The sequence below is a fragment of the Eretmochelys imbricata genome, chromosome 12, assembly GCF_965152235.1.
Source record: "Eretmochelys imbricata isolate rEreImb1 chromosome 12, rEreImb1.hap1, whole genome shotgun sequence".
Classification (NCBI taxonomy): Eukaryota; Metazoa; Chordata; order Testudines; family Cheloniidae; genus Eretmochelys; species Eretmochelys imbricata.
This window is the reverse complement of record NC_135583.1, coordinates 35909204-35925765: the sequence shown is the minus strand read 5'-3', so window position 1 is coordinate 35925765 and position 16562 is coordinate 35909204. Positions and strand designations below refer to the sequence as shown.

General features: G+C 45.1%; 1 protein-coding gene across 3 annotated transcripts in view; it reads right to left on the bottom strand.

Annotated features, from left to right (window-relative positions):
- Positions 1 to 16562, bottom strand: part of LOC144272697 (uncharacterized) — a 51959-nt gene that overhangs the window by 16580 nt on the left and 18817 nt on the right. For 2 of the 3 annotated variants that reach the window (XM_077830972.1, XM_077830973.1), the window contains 4 exons: positions 15083 to 15210; positions 13643 to 13799; positions 10885 to 11053; positions 3410 to 6361 (listed from right to left, as the gene is read on the bottom strand). In XM_077830972.1, the coding sequence (XP_077687098.1) occupies positions 10909 to 11053; positions 13643 to 13799; positions 15083 to 15210 (430 nt within the window). In that variant the 3' untranslated portion in view covers positions 3410 to 6361; positions 10885 to 10908. Of the gene's footprint in view, positions 1 to 3409; positions 6362 to 10884; positions 11054 to 13642; positions 13800 to 15082; positions 15211 to 16562 lie in introns of those variants that run through there. The other variant, XR_013347636.1, reaches the window with a different exon arrangement.

The following is a 16562-nucleotide window of genomic DNA, read 5'->3' as shown; positions in this document are numbered from 1 at the left end:
TGGTTTTATTTTACTGAGGGGAAAATAATAATATGGACGTCAAGGTAAAATAACGCTCCCATATCAATGGCTATAATTATGAACCAAAAATAGCCACTGCAAACATTTCATCTTTTCAGTGATGCTTGATCGTGTTCCCATTTCTCTTTCTTTTAAAAAAAATTGTTTATATCCTATAGGAGAAAGATTAGAAAAGGTACAAGACAGACACAATAAACAGATGTGATGATAAAAACAACCTCACAGGAACAGATGTTCCTGAAATTATAATGAATACTCACTTTATAGTTAAATATAGGAACAAAATGTGATGTGTAACAGTATGATACTTGCATCCACTTTCTAAAATTACCTCTTTGATAAACTTCTTCTAAATAGAAACTGATTCATAATATGTTTCAGAGTAGTAGCCATGTTAGTCTGTATTCACAAAAAGAAAAGGAGGACTTGTGGCACCTTAGAGACTAACCAATTTATTTGAGCATAAGCTTTCGTGAGCTACAGCTCACTTCATCAGATGCATTCAGTGGAAAATACAGTGGGGAGATTTATATACACACAGAACATGAAAAAATGGATGTTATCATACACACTGTAAGGAGAGTGATCACTTAAGATGAGCTATTACCAGTGGGGGGTGGTGAGGAGAAAACTTTTTGTAGTGATAATCAAGGTGGGCCATTGCCAGCAGTTAACAAGAACGTCTGAAGAGAAGTAGCGGGTGTGGGGGGAAATAAACATGGGGAAATAGTTTGTTTGTGTTTCCAGTGTCATTATATTAATGGTATTAAATGCTACTTGTTTCAGACAATATTACATTGTCTGTTTTCCAAGATGTACAAAGATTTTTAGAACATCCTAAAATTGGTGAATATTGTTTTGTAGTATTCACACCGCTCCAATAACTATAATTCCAGCCATTGGCTCTACGATTCACTCTTAACTAGCAGTCCTTCAAGCAACAGGTGGGCTGGTATTCTGACCGAAATATACATAATCATAAAAAGCCATAGGTGAAATCCTGGCTCTACTGAAGTCAATGGCAGAACTCCCATTGATTTCAGTGGGGCCAGAATTTAACCCCATATTTACAGATGTATTTTTTGTCCCCCAATGACCAAATCTTTGTCTCTTTGAAGTTATTGGGAGTTTGTCGATGGGCTTCGATGGGACTCTAGTGCAGATTCCCAGAGACCCAAAGAATTTGTTTCTTAAATAATCTCCTTGTAACAAAAGCAGTGCTATTTACTGGAGATATCAGACTAATCGCCAAAGCTTTCAGTCAAAGGTTGCCTTAGAAAAGAGAACCATAAAGGCCAGGTGCACTGTTTCAACGTACAGAGCTAAGAGTTCCAGGCTGCAAGTAAAAAGGCCCGCTAAACAGCTGGAAGGGGCCTAATGTTACGCAGAATAACTTAATGCCTTTTACACATGGTGACCTGACTATCCCAGAACCAGGGCAGATGCCTATAATATTCCCCATGCTGTTTCCCATAATCAGGTTAGAGCCCTATAGGAGAGAGGACAGTACTGTGGCAAATTTATTACTAGTTGTAACTTGACTGATTGAAATAATCTTCTCTCTATTTACACTGTGCCAATGATTTGGCCCAGGCAAACAGGATCTTGAAATGTGTCAGCCAATACTAACTTTAAGAAAGTCATTCGTAGGAGAAAAATGTTGGATATTTTTTTTTTAATTTAAGTTGCACTCTATTTCTTTTCAGAGAGCACAGGAAATTCTAAAAATCCAGACCCCGCTCTGGAACAAAGCGGGAGGAAGCATTGCTCTGATCCCAGAATACTGTTACACAAAGAACCGGCAATCCAGGCCACTTGAGTGTGCTCCTTCACAGCTTCCTGTAGAACACGGTTGTCTTTCATCTGATGTTCCAGTGCTAACCTTCAGGGACGATGAACTGGGAAGTGCAGTGGGAGGTCCCATTAAATACAAAATCCACTACTATAGATCAGCCAAATATTCAGGCCTGGCTAATGAGAAAAGTGTGTGCAAAAATGCATGCTCAATTTGCATATATAATAACCACCATTGCATAAGCAATCTCAGTAATTCTGCATGCAAGTGATGGCTTCCTAATCATTTGTGTGCGGCATTGCTCTCACAATTGTGGCAACTGCACTTACACATTAGACACACAACTGTGAGCACATTTTGCATGTACACATTTCTGAAAATGCAGACCTGAGTTTAAGGGAAAATGACTTTAGCTATAGTATATTTTATAACTTTTTTCCTCAGCTGATGCCATATACTTTATATCAGTGGTTCTCAAACTTTTGTACTGGTGACCCCTTTCACATAGCGAGCCTCTGAGTGCGACCCCCCTTATAAATTAAAACCACTTTTTTATATATTTAACACCATTATAAATGCTGGAGACAAAGTGGGGTTTGGGAGGAGGCTGACAGCTCACAACCCCCCATGTAATAACCTCACAACTCCCTGAGGGGTCACAACCCCACTTTGAGAACCTCTGCTTTATACGGTTCTGTGTAAGAGAACTGAAAGCAGACTGTTGAATAGAATTTCTTGTCTCAGATCAAATGTAAAGTCATTTAAGGCATGTTTCCTTACACAGTTCAATGAAGAGTTCTACTTAGAAAACTAAGGCATGATACAGTCCTATACCATGAGACAGTGACCCAAAAGCACTTTCTCTGAACTATCACAAAATCAGTGTTTCCCAATGTTACTTTTGTTATCTGGGAACTATCAGTAACCACATGGTTGTATGTAGAAGAGTTAAAGGCTGTAAGTGATCTCAGAGTATGAAGGTAGCTTCAGCATGAAATCCTGATCCTATTTACAGTCAAATGGAGTTTTGCCACTGATTTCAATGAAGCCAGAATATCATTCACAGGGTGAACTCCCATCAGCTTCAGTAGGGCCAGGATTTCACCCATGAGATTTTAAAGCAGCTTACTTCAGTGTGATGTCAAACCGTGATCAGTCTAGCACGGCTGTCATTAGGACTGGATGCCACACAATATTTTCCAATGCAAAAGAAAGGCCAGTTCACTCTGACTTCTAAAACACCGATAGCTCTAAGCTGCAGGACTTCTCTTTCTGGGCCCCATGAGAAGAAAGCTAGACACAGAATATACAGCTCTAATAATAATACCGTAGTCTTATACAGTACTTTCAATCAGATCTCAAAGGGCTTTCCAACAGAGGGACATATCATTGCTCCCATTTTACAGACGGGCAAACTGAGGCACAGAGTGATGCAGTGACATGCCCAAAGGTCCCCCAGTGGGGCCAGTGGCAGAGCCTTGAAAAGAAACCAGGTCTCCTGAGGCCATGCTCATGTCAGATTCAGTTGTTTGGTTACATAGCTTATTCCTGGGGGGATTCTGCGGCAAAAAATTAAAAATTCTGTACACAATATTTGAAAATTCTGCATATTTTAGTTGTCGATATTACACAATATAATCATGCCACTTACAATTATTTTGGTAGTATCTTTCAAAATATCTGTCAGCAAGTATGTCTGTAACAATACAGACCAAAAAGAAATATTCTGGTAATTTTTTTTGACAAATAGATTCCTTACTAGGCATATTAATACAGAACTTTGTGCAATTCATTTAAATTACAATACAGAACTGTATTTCCTGCACCTGTCAGAAGCAGTGCAAAGGCTTGGGGGAGTCGGGGTAATAGAGGAGCTGAGGGAGAGAGAAGGAGTCTAGAGTGAACCTGGAAGGTGTTGGGTGTGGGTGGGAGGTTTTTCTTTGGGGCGGGGGAATTGTTAGGGTGTTGGAAAGCCTCCCCCATGCAGACCCTGGCTGCCCCAGACCTCTCCCATTCAGTCAGGCACATCTGCTCCTGTCCCCACACCCCTCCTCCCCATGGGCATCTGCAGCCTCCCTCTCCCGTCCCCAGGCTTAACGCTGTCACCCCACTAGCTGCTGAGCCCGTGCTCCAGTCTGTCCCCCCACTAGCCATTCTGAACCTCAGTCTGTGACCCGCCCCAGCATCCCTGTGTGCCCCGCTCTGTCCTAACCTGGCTCCGCGGGCAGGGTGCTGTGATGAGCTCTCCTCCTGGGGGAAATCTGCAGCACTGGGCACAGAATTTTGTATTTTCCCAAGCAAAATACATTTGGCCTAGGGAGTGCCGCAGGTCCACCTTTCGCCCACCAGAGGGCGCTGTGGCGCTAGACCAGTCGGCATGAACGCGCAACTGGCTGTTCTGGCACCACAGCGGCCTCTGGTGGGCACATGGCGAAACTGCAGCACTTCTTAGGCAAAATGGTTTTTATGCAGGAAAATATAAAATTATGTGAGACAGATTAATTCTGTGCTCTGCGGGTGCGCAGAATTCCCCCAGGCGTAATAGCCCGTAATGGCTGAGAGTGAGGAATTTTGAACACAAACGCCATTAAGACTCAGGGATCAGAATCTATGTTAGGTGTATATTGTTAAGCCGATGATTGGAAGAAAGGGGAGATCTAACTTTGTTGCCAAACAGGTATTGGCATGATTAATTAAGATATCACTGTGAAACCTAAGACATCAGACAGACGCCAGGAATGTTTGTTCCACGCAAATGTTTAAACAAGAGCAAACTGTGCATTATGGTTTTTCATGCTTAGTGATCTTTCTGTTTTTAATGGCTAAAAAGCCTGTCTAACTAGCATTTACTACAATGATTATTACATTACTCATTCAAGATCAGGCTGGAAAGGTTCCAATTTCTAAATGTGACCCAATCCCAAAACCCTGATTCATGTTTGTGTCTTTGTTTAGCCAGGTCTTGGTTGATAAATAAAGAATTTCTGTGGTTTATGTTCTTCTAAAAAGCAACTGATTTTAAAAGTTGTCCAACAATGAATTATAAAGAGCTAACATATTTCTAAGTATGTGATAGGCAGCTAGTGCACAGTAACATATACCTAAATAATTTACAATGTATCACAGCGGCAAATGCATTGTACTCCCCCCCGCCCCCAAGTCATTTACTAAACAACTGTCTATTTGCTACTAAGTTCAGGCTTTAAAATAATGCTTTTGCCTTGGCTGCTGAATACCTTCACTAACTGTTAAGTAATCTATTCTTAAAAGTACATGGACGTATACTGGTTTGTTTGTTTTTTAAACTACACTGTTACAACTAGCCAAGCATAATGGAAAATAAATTTCCCTTATATAAAAGTTGCCAAAATTACTATAAATGGATATCTGCACAGGCGCTTAAGCCCCTCTAATGAAACAGACAAACATTACAAGAGAACTTTATTCCCGGGGGGAACTAGATCATCTGAGACATTGGTGATGGTCTACAAAGCTTTTTAGCAATTGACATAAAGTGTGTGGGCCAGACTAGTTACCACCTGGTGCAGTGTTGGTGACCTACTTCAAAAGAATTTGCTTATCTGTGCGGCGATCTCAACTCAATTTCTAATGGAAAGGTATCCATATCAGAAAAAAAAACCCCATCATCTTTGGCACTAATAGTCTCCTAACTGGCAGTCTGAGCATAGAAACTAAAAATGAATACGCATAGAGACTGTACTACAGTCTTAGCCCTACAGGTGGCAGTCCCACCTAAACTGGGGTTAAAGCACTTTGACAAGACTTAAACTGCAGCAGCACCGTGTATCTGTTCTGCAGACACATGGGACTTCACTTTATAGGGCTGGCAGTCCAGGATCTTTCACAAGAATGATACTAATAAATAACACTGCATTTCTACTGTTTGATGGTACATTATAACCATTCAGTGCTCTGAGCAGAATGCAGATTATTTCTAAGAGATTTTTGTATTCTTATATATAAACCACAAACTTTCGATTAGAAGTATTGGTAGGACTATTTAATATTTGCACATGGTGTTGTAGGTTTGAGTTCACTGATGGACATCCCTTTTAAAGAAGTGCTGTCATTGTCTCTTACTTTTTCTGGTTCTGCTTCTGGTACAATTGTAGACAGACTAACAAATCTGGGTAGTTTACCACAAAATGTTCTGTGCCCATTTTGTAATGACTTCTAGGGACAAAGAAATCAAGGAGATTGTCGGAGGGATTGTCAAGGATCATCTGGCCCTCCGACTACTACCCCGTGCAACTCATCCATGTGGGCACTAATGATACTGCGAGGTATGACCCTCAGCAGATCAGAAGTGACTACAGGGCTCTGGGAGTAAGGGTGAAGGAATTGGGAGCACAGGTGGTGTTCTCGTTGATCCTTCTGGTCAAGGTTAGGGGCCTCGGCAGAGACAGACACATCCTGGAGATGAATTCCTGGCTGCGATGATGGTGTCATCAGGAGAGCTTCGGCTTCCTTGACCCCGGGATGCTGTTCCAGGAAGAAGGACTGCTAAGCAGAGATGGGGTCCACCTATCGGGGAAGGGGAAGAGCATATTTGGATATGGACTGGCTAACCTCATGAGGAGGGCTTTAAACTAGGTTCGAAGGGGGCAGGTGACCAAAGCCCACAGGTAGGTCAAAAACATGGAGACCTGGGAGAAAGGTCAGAATCTGGGGGGAGCCTGGGTTGTTACAGCAGGGATAAGGGAGAGACAAGACAGAACTGGGAGTGGGGGGGGGGGGAATCAAATCACTATCTTAGATGTCTGTATACTGATGCAAGAAGTATGGGGAATAACCAAGAAGAACTCAAAATGCTAGTAAATAAACACAACAATGACATAGTTGGCAGCACAGAGACTTGGTGGGATAATATGGATGATTGGAATATTGGTATAGAAGGACAGGCAGGGAAAAAGGAGAGGAGGTTAAAAATGTATATACTTAGACTGAGGTTGAGATGGAAATAGGAGACAGACTTGCTGAAGTTTCTGGGTAAGGATAAAAGGGGTAAAAAACAGGGGTGATGTCATGGTAGGGGTCTACTAAATAGACCACCTAATCAGGAAGGAGAGGTGGATGAGGCTTTTTTAAAATAATTAACAAAATCATCCAAAGCCCAGGACTTGGTGGTGATGAGGGACTTCAACTACCCAGACATCTGTTGGGAAAATAACGCAGCAGGGCACAGCTTATCCAACAAGTTCTCGGAGTGCATTGGAGACAATTTTTTATTTCAGAAGGTGGAGAAAACTACCAGTGGAGAGGCTGTTCTAGATTTGATTTTGACAAAGAGGGAGGAACTGGTTAACAATTTGAAAGTGAAAGGCAGCTTGGGTGAAAGCTATCATGAAATGATGCAGTTCATGATTCAAAGGAGTGGTAGGAGGGAGACCAGCAAAATAAAGACAGTGGATTTCAAGAAGGCAGACTTTAGCAAACTCAGGGAGTTAGTAGGTAAGATCCCATGGGAAATAAGTCTAAACAATTGAAGACAGTTGGCAGTTTTTCAAAGAGACATTATTAAGGGTACAGGAGCAAATGATCCCACTGCGTAGGAAAGATAGGAAGCATGGCAAGAGACCACCCTAGCTTAACCAGGAGATCTTCAATGATCTAAAAAGAGTCCTACAAAAAGTGGAATCTTGGTCAAATTACAAAGGATGAATATAAACAAATAACACAAATATGCAGGGACAAAATTAGAAAGGCCAAGGCACAACACGAGATCAAACTAGCTAGAGACAGAAAGGGGTAACAAGCAGTGATGAGCTGCCAAAATCTTAACAACCGGTTCCCTCCTCACCCCATGAGGGGTCGTTGGACCCCAGCCCCATCCACCTCCCTCCCCTGTCCCCTGACTGCCCCCAGAACTGGGCAGGAGGATCTTGTGGGCCACCGTAGTGGGTGCCCACCCCGCCCTGCCCCTAAGAGCCAGAGGCACCTGCCGGGCAGCTCCCAGGAAGCATCCGGCAGGTCCCTCTGGCTCCTAGGGGTGGGGTAGCGTAGCTGGCGGGGAGCAGGGGGAGCAGCCGCTCTCCCCACTGATCACATCGAAAGTGGCACCTTACGCACCGACTCCGTGGGTGCTCCGGGGCTGGAGCACCCACGGGGAAAATTTGGTGGGTGCAGAGCTCTGCCTCTGCTCTGCTTCCGCCTCCAGCTCTGCCCCTGAACGCGCCGCCCCGCTCTGCTTCTCTACCTCCCCCGACCCCCACTTCCCGCAAATCAGCTGTTCGCGTGGGAAGCCTGGGAGGGCTGAGAAGCAGGCGGCGGCTTCCTTCTCAGGCTGAGGGTGGCAGAGGTGAGCTGGGGCGGGGAGCGGTTCCCCTGCACCGCCCCCCCCCCGGGTTACATGCTGTGCGGCGGGCGGACCTCCTTGCATCCCCACTCCCCCGCCCCAGCTCCCCTCTGCTCCACCTCTGCCACCCTCAGCCTGAGTGTGAAGCCGTGGCCTGTTTCTCAGCCCTCCCCAGCTTCCTGCGCGAACAGCTGATTCGCGGGAAACCGGGGCGGGGTGGGCGGAGAAGCAGAGAGGGGCGGTGCGTTCAGGGGAGGAGGTGGAGGCGGAGCAGAGGTGAGCTGGGGCCGGCAGGGAGCTGCCGGTGGGTGCTCTGCACCCACCAAATTTTCCCCATGGCTGCTCCAGCCCCAGAGCACCCACGGAGTCGGCGCCTAAGGCGCCACTTTTGGCCAGTTGTTAAATTTAGAAGCCCTTTTAGAACCGACTGTCCATCGCAGGACAACCGGTTCTAAAAGGGCTTCTAAATTTAATAACCGGTTCCAGCGAACCGGTGCGAACCGGCTCCAGCTCACCACTGGTAACAAGAAAACATTCTACAAATACATTAGAAGCAAGAGGAAAACCAAGGACAGGGTAGGCCCATTACTCATTGGGGGCGGGGGCGGAATAATAACAGAAAATTTGGAAATGGCAGAGGTGCTTAATGACTTCTTTGTTTCAGTTTTCACCAAGAAGGTTGGTGGTGATTGGACGTCTAACGTAGTGAATGCCAGTGAAAATGAGGTAGGATTAGAGGCTAAAATAGGAAAAGAACAAGTTAAAAATTACTTAGACAAATTAGATGTCTTCAGGTCACCAGGGCCTGACGAAATGCATCCTAGAATACTCAAGGAGCTGACTGAGGAGATATCTGAGCCATTAGCGATTATCTTTGAAAAGTCATGGAATATGGAAGGGATTCCAGAAGACTGGAAAAGGGCAAATATAGTGCCAATCTATAAAAAGGGAAATAAGGACAACCTGAGTAATTACAGACCAGTCAGCTTAACTTCTGTATCCGGAAAGATCATGGAGCAAATAATGAAGCAATCAATTTGCAAACTTCTAGAAGAAAATAAGGTGATAAGTTTAAAGTATAAAGGTTGTGGATGATACCAAGATGGAAGGGGTTGAAAGTGCTTTGGAGGACAGGGTAAAATTCAGAATGATCTGAACAAACTGGAGAAATGGTCTCAAGTAAATAGGATGAAATTCAATAAGGACAAATGCAAAGTACTCCATTTAGGAAGAAACAATCAGTTGCACACATACAAAATGGGAAATGACTGCCTAGGAAGGAATACTGCAGAAAGGGATCTGGGGGTCATAGTGGACCACAAGCTAAATATGAGTCAACAGCGTAACACTGTTGCAAAAAAAGCAAACATCATTCTGGGATGTATTAGCAGGAGTGTTGTAAGCAAGACACGAGAAGTAATTCTTCTGCTCTACTCCACGCTGATTAGGCCTCAACTGGAGTATTGTGTCCAGTTCTGGGGGCCACATTTCAGGAAAGATGTGGACAAACAGGAGGAAGTCCAGAGAAGAGCAACAAAAATGATTAAAGGTCTAGAAAACATGACTTATGAGGGAAGATTGAAAACAATTGGGTTTGTTTAGTCTGGAAAAGAGAAGACTGAGAGGGGACATGATAATAGTTTTCAAGTACATAAAAGGTTGTTACAAGGAGGAGGAAGAATTGTTCTTCTTAACCTCTGAGGATAGGACAAGAAGCAATGGGCTTAAATTGCAGCAAGGGAGGTTTAGGTTGGACTTTAGGAAAAACTTCCTAACTGTCAGGATGCACTGGAATAAATTTCCTAGGGAAGCTGTGGAATCTCCATCATTGAAGATTTTTAAGAGCAGGTTAGACAAACACCTGTCAGGAATGGTCTAGATAATACCTAGTCCTGCCATGAGTGCAGGGGACTGGACTAGACGACCTCTCAAGGTCCCTTCCAGTCCTATGATTCCATGAAACTCTCTCTCCAAACATCTGTTTTGACAGTCCAATGCACTCTGCTTTGCTCAATATAGGACCCAATTATCAAACTTCTCCAGGTCTCTTCCAGTCCCATGATTCTATGATATAGCTCAAGTTTCTAAGACAGACCTGTCACATACATGCATTTATAACAACACACAGATGTCACTGCAAAACTCCACAGCCTGGAAACTGGAGAGCTGAAGGTTCCACTCTATTCGACATTGGTGAGGTCTCATCTGGAGTACTGTGTCCAGTTTTGGGCCCCACACTACAAGAAGGATGTGGAAAAATTGGAAAACGTCCAGCGGAGGGCAACAAAAATGATTAGGGGACTGGAACACATGACTTATGAGGAGAGACTGAGGGAACTGGGATTGTTTAGTCTGCGGAAGAGAAGAATGAGGGGGGATTTGATAGCTGCTTTCAACTACCTGAAAGGGGGTTCCAAAGAGGATGGCTCTAGACTGTTCTCAGTGGTAGTGGATGACAGAACAAGGAGTAATGGTCTCAAGTTGCAGTGGGGGAGGTTTAGGTTGGATATTAGGAAAAACTTTTTCACTAGGAGGGTGGTGAAACACTGGAATGTGTTACCTAGGGAGGTGGTGGAATCTCCTTCGTTGGAAGTTTTTAAGGTCAGGCTTGACAAAGCCCTGGCTGGGATGATTTAGTTGGGGATTGGTCCTGCTTTGAGCAGGGGGTTGGACTAGATGACCTCCTGAGGTCCCTTCCAACCCTGATATTCTATGATTCTATGAAAGATGCTGGCTCCTTGTGGAAACTCACCTTGTTCCAGAGCTGCTTCTGTAACTATGTGAGCTGACCTAGCTGGGCTCCTTTGCCTGCCACGTCCCCGATGCATTGAGAGTGCTCTTCAGAGAATTGGGAGCTGGCAGGAACGGACGGCTCCTTCCGCCTAGAGCCAGAATTAGGAATGAGCTGCCCAGGTGTATCTCTAGAAGTACAGAAACGATGCATGTTATGCCACAGTGGTAGGGAAGACAAGGAGTAAGACAGCCTTTCTGTCATGAATACTACATTCTCAAAAATATGTCACTCAGCGCAGGTTAGGCTAGATCAGTGGATCTCAACCTATTTACCATTGTGGGCCACATGCACACTATATATTACCTATACGGCCCTGAGGATGTCACATGAGCCGCAGCTGTGTGCTGATTGGGCTACAAGCGGCCCATGGGCCACGGGTGGAGAACCGCTGGTCTAGATGACCATGGTGGGTCCCTTCTGGCCTCAAAGTCTATGAGTCTAATGAGCTATCTGGTTACCTGGCAACAGTCTTAGACCACAGTTTTCAAAAGTAACTGATGTTCCATTGGAGTCCAGTTTTAGATATCTTAAAGGAGTCCAATTTTCAGAAAGTGCTGAGCACCATTCCTCTGAACATCATGACCCTTTAAGGTGTTTGAAATTGAGTCCCAAGAATCATTACTAATTTTGCAAAAACTTGGGCTTAATCTTTTACTGGATTATCCAGGGAATCAGAAATAATCATACTTCTCAGCACAGCTGAGTGAACAATTTGCAGTGAAGGATGCATTTGGTGACTGTATCCTTTTCTCCTGTTCACAAGTTGTGACAATTTGAGTAATATGTCTATGCACAGTTTATGAATTCTGGTTAATTTTATACAACTGCTGTATCATCAAAGGCCTCACTGTGTAGTGAGTCAACCGTGGGCAGATAGGGTCCTTGACATATCACAGAGTAAACAAAAAGAAGGGATTAACCATAACAGCTGGGCTCTGGCTGAACAGTGGGTATGCTAAGGGGGATGCCTGAGCTGAAAAACCCATTCAACCAAGTTTATCTGCAGGGGAGTGGAGAACGGAAAATCCCCCAACAGGAAAACACAAAAACCAGGGGCTACTGCTCACATTTAAAAACCCAGAGGGACTCAGAGAAAAGGGATGCTTAGGCAGGAGAGGAACAGAAGAACATGCTTTCATAGCAGAGGGGGTCTTCTTCGACTATGGGACCAGCCAAGCCAAAGGAAGCTGGTTGGAAGAGTGGGAGAACTCCGTGTTCCAGAGGAGGAGCCATAATGAGAAAGGTGCAGGAGAGAGGGACTTGGGATCCTGAAAGGACATTGCTCCAAATCCTGAAGAACACTCCAGAATGGTAAGGAAACTGAGGCAGGGATGGCATAGAGATGTTGTGTTGTTTAGTTTAGACCTATATACTTCTTGTGCTGTCTCAAGTAAAGAGTAATTGTTTTAAAATCCCTTTTGCAGAGTCTGGGTGTTATGTGCTTCATCTATGATGTGCCCCTGGCGCAGTAAACTGTCATCCAGAGTGACCCCAAGGCTGGAGCTGTAAGAAAGGGTGTGCTTAAGCAACTGGGGATTCTGGGGGAGCTGGCCTAAGTCACTGGGTCTAGGCATTTGGACCCTAGGCTCTCAGCTCTCAGAAGGCAGTGCAAAAAGGAGGAGCTGCACCGCCAGAGTGTGCCTCAGGACCAGGGGTGAAAGTGAGCCAATACAGGCCAGTACTGGGTACTGGTAAGAATCCGCACCGGCCCATACCCAGCCCACATCAAAGCACTGCAGCGGCAGCACTGTAATGTCCCTGCCCCTTTTGCCTCCCCTGGCGGCAGCCCTGCTGGTAGGGTCCGTACCAGCTGGGCCGCCAACGGGCACCCTGCAGCGCTTTAACGTCCCTGCCCCTTTTGCCATCCCTGCCACCAAGGGGCGGGGGGCAAAGGGAGCAGCTGCCCTGGGGCCGGCGATTTAAAAGGGCCTGGGGCTCCAGCAGCGGCAGCCGGAGCCCCGGACCCTTTAAATCAACATGGGAGCCCCAGGCGGGGCAGGCCAGGCGGCCTGGAAGGACTGGGTGGGGAATGCTGATCCCCCAGCCCCGCCCCTTCCGCCCAAGGCCCCGCCCCTTCCAGGGGCCGGAGCCGCCCCGGCCCCATACTGGTAAGTGTCCTGACTTACTTTCACCCCTGCTCAAGACCCAAGCCACACGGCATGTGGGCCCAAAGCAACAGCCTGGTGAATGGCCAGCAGGGGGAGCTTTACCAGGGCTGTGACCAAAGTTATCCATGAACAAACGATGAGTTTATTCATACTTTGTCTGCTACTTGCAGTTGTTTGACAAATCTTTCGGCTGAACAAATTTCAGCCTTGAGATGGTTAAAGTGCTGTTTGTGAATGGATAATGCTTGTGATTCATTATTTACATAATGTGAGAGGCCACCCAATTTGACATAGTCTCCTTCATTTTCCCTGAGCGGATGGCCTTCCAACTCACAAAGCCAGCAGGAGATTCAAAGATGGCTGCACAAGCCCATGGTGCACACATAGACACAAGAATACATGCATAAGTATTCAGGACAGTTTTGCTTTGCAAAAATGTTCTTTGGAACAAACGGTGCTTATGGAAACATTCACAGAAAGCAAACAACAGAGAACACCAAGGTTGGCAATTCATGTGTGACTTTTGTTCGAAAGCATATTTGTTTTCTGTCTCCACTCGGCTCTCAGTATAAGAATAATTTCTCTACTCCTGTATTCCAGGATCTCACCTGTAATAAAATTCAACCAAGCCCCAGCCTGGGACTGTTTGATTCAGTTGGAAATCAGCAATGCACTCATGGAATACTCCTTCTCCGGTTAAACCATTATATACCACAGGGCGAGCCTGCTTGTCAAGTATAGCACGAACCTCAAAGAACTGGCCACCTTGGGAAGGAAAAATGTAGGCAGGTTTCCTTGAACATATGACAGAGTACTTAGTAAAGATGAAATTAGCTTCATGTTGATTTCATACAGTTCCCCCATCCCTAAACCTTTTTTTAAAAAAACATTTCTAAGTATTTTGTGTACATTTTGAACATTTTTTCTAAAGCTTCTTTGGCCCTCCACCATTCTAGGTGTTTTCGAGCAGCTGGTTCCCAAGCCAAAATGTGAGCTTTGACCAAGGGAGACTGGAAATTGCCACACTCATTTCCCAGCTAGTTAAACCTGAGCAACACAGGGATGTTCAGCACAATTGGGGATTTGAAATCCTGTCTGGTACAGCTACCTGAGGCTCCTGGCCACCAAAGAATTTCAGATGTGCTTATACGTAAGCACTCCAATAGCCTCACTGAAGTCAATGTGACTACTCCAATGCTTAAAGTTAAGGCACATGTGTGGGTATGTCTATGCAGCAACTAGACACCCGTGGCTGACCCATGCCAGCCAACTCAGGCTCATGGGGCTCAGGCTGCAGCCTGAGCTCTGGGACCCTCCCACCTTGCAGGGTCCTAGAGCCTGGGCTCCAGCCCAAGCCCAGAAGTCTACACAGCAATGAAACAGCCCTGCAACCCAAGCCCAAGTGCGTTGCCCAGTTGCTGTGTAGACATACCCTGTACGTCTTTGCAGATCAAAAAGAGTCTGGTAGCTGGACCCTTTGAGAGGTAACCACACACAATTAAACCAAAATAGGATCAATACAATTATAATAGTGACTTGTAGCAGGGTGTTCTGCCTTTTGAAGAGACAGTCTGGAACTTACAGCCAGTACAGACTGGGTGCAATCATGGAGCACCCTGCCCCACCCTTGGGGTTAGGCCCTAGAAACAAGAAAAGGGAGCTTAGTGAGAGAGGAGACCAGAAGCCATGCTGACTGCAGGCCCCCCACATCACAAGCCTTACCTAGGCCCTAGAAACTTTGTTTTTCTAACCATACGTTTACTTGCTCTGACTCAAGGCCCTAACTCCTAGAACATTTTAGAAGCACTAGGAACTCTGCTGACTGGGTTGGTTTGGAGTGGGGACATGCTCGTTAGTTTGATTTTGGGCTCCCCCTCCTTGTATTCTGTACATGAGCTTTCTGGAAAATACAGCAATCGAATAGTGCATCTTGCAAAATTCCCCTTGCTTGTACCTGTCTTATAATTCAGTGAAATTATATCCTAGACTCTAAAGCATTTTGTTTAGTACTGAAAAAACTGAAGATGGTCTGACTTCCTTTAACTTACCTGCAGTGAAACTGACTTGGTATAAATCTCTGATAATACCATCATCAGCCATTTCAGCCAGTGAGGCATTGGACCAGTCAATGCCAGCCTTCTTCCCATCGGGGAAAATAACATAACCTACAGTGAGACTGAGAGAAGGAAAAAACAGAACACGCCTGGTGCAGGCCACTGTTTCCGATGCTCAATTAAAATGAACAACCTCTTTCATGGAACAGACTGCTGGCTCTTTAATGGAGGCTACAGGGCAGTACCACCCTAATTCTGATTCAGCACAGAACTGAGGATGTGTGGTTCCCAAAGGAACCCTGGGAACTGCAGATGGGTGGTAATGCATGCTGGGAAAGGGAGCAAGGAAATTAAAGATCTCTTTGCTCTCTTGAACAAAGAGTAGGCAAGAGGCAAGACTTACAGTGAGGCTCTTGAGAGGAAGACGGTGAAGGGACGTAAGAGCCAGTTGGATAGAAGGGTCAGTAGTCAAAAAGGCTGACAACGTTACGAGCTATTAGAAGATATAGAAAATAAGACAGAAAATACCATATTGCCACTATATAAATCCATGGTGTTCCCCCACCTTGAATACGGTCCAGACCTGGCCACCCCATCTCAAAACGTAGAACAGGAAAAAGTTCGGAGAAAGGCAACAAAGATGATCAAGGGTATGGAATGACTCCATACGAGGAGAGATTAAAGTAGTTAGGGCTGTTCAGTTTAGAAAAGAAATGATTAAGGGGATATGATGGAGGTCTATAATTTCATGAATGGTGTGGAAAAAATGAATAGATATAGCACAAAAACCAGGGGTCACACAATGTAATTAATAGGCAGCAGGTTTAATGCAAACAAGACAAAATACTTTTTCACACAATGTACAAATAACCTGTGGGACTCATTGCCAGGGGATGTTGTGGAGGCCAAAAGTATAAATGGGTTCAAAAAAGAACTAGCTAAGTTCATGGAGAATAGGTCCATCAAAGGCTGTTAGCCAAGTTGGTCAGGGATGCAACCCCATAATCAGGGAGACCCTGAAGCTCTGACTGCCAGAAGCCAAGAGGGAAAGACAGGGCTGGATCTCTCCAAAATTGCCCTGTTCTGTACATGGCCTCTGAGGCTCTGGTACTGGCCATTATCAAAGACAGGATATTGTGCTAGATGGCCCACTAGTCTGACCCAGTATGGCAGTTCTTATGAACCTCAGGGAAGGGGAATTTTTATGGACTTTACTTCAGAGCTGGGGGGCTGGCTAGAAAGGGTTGTGAAGAACCTGAGAAAAGATGATGTTAGGCTAAAAATCCAGAAGTCATCAAATCCAGGAAGGGGGGTTCTAAAGTTTGAGTCTAAGCATTGCAAGAGGATACTTGTTGAAAACATACTCTCTAGCCCATTTCACCGGAAACTTTACACCGCCTGCCTTTAAGCTGTAAACTGATTCCTCCGTGTAAAAAGACTGAGACCCCTGGATTTATTTCCCCACAATGACTCC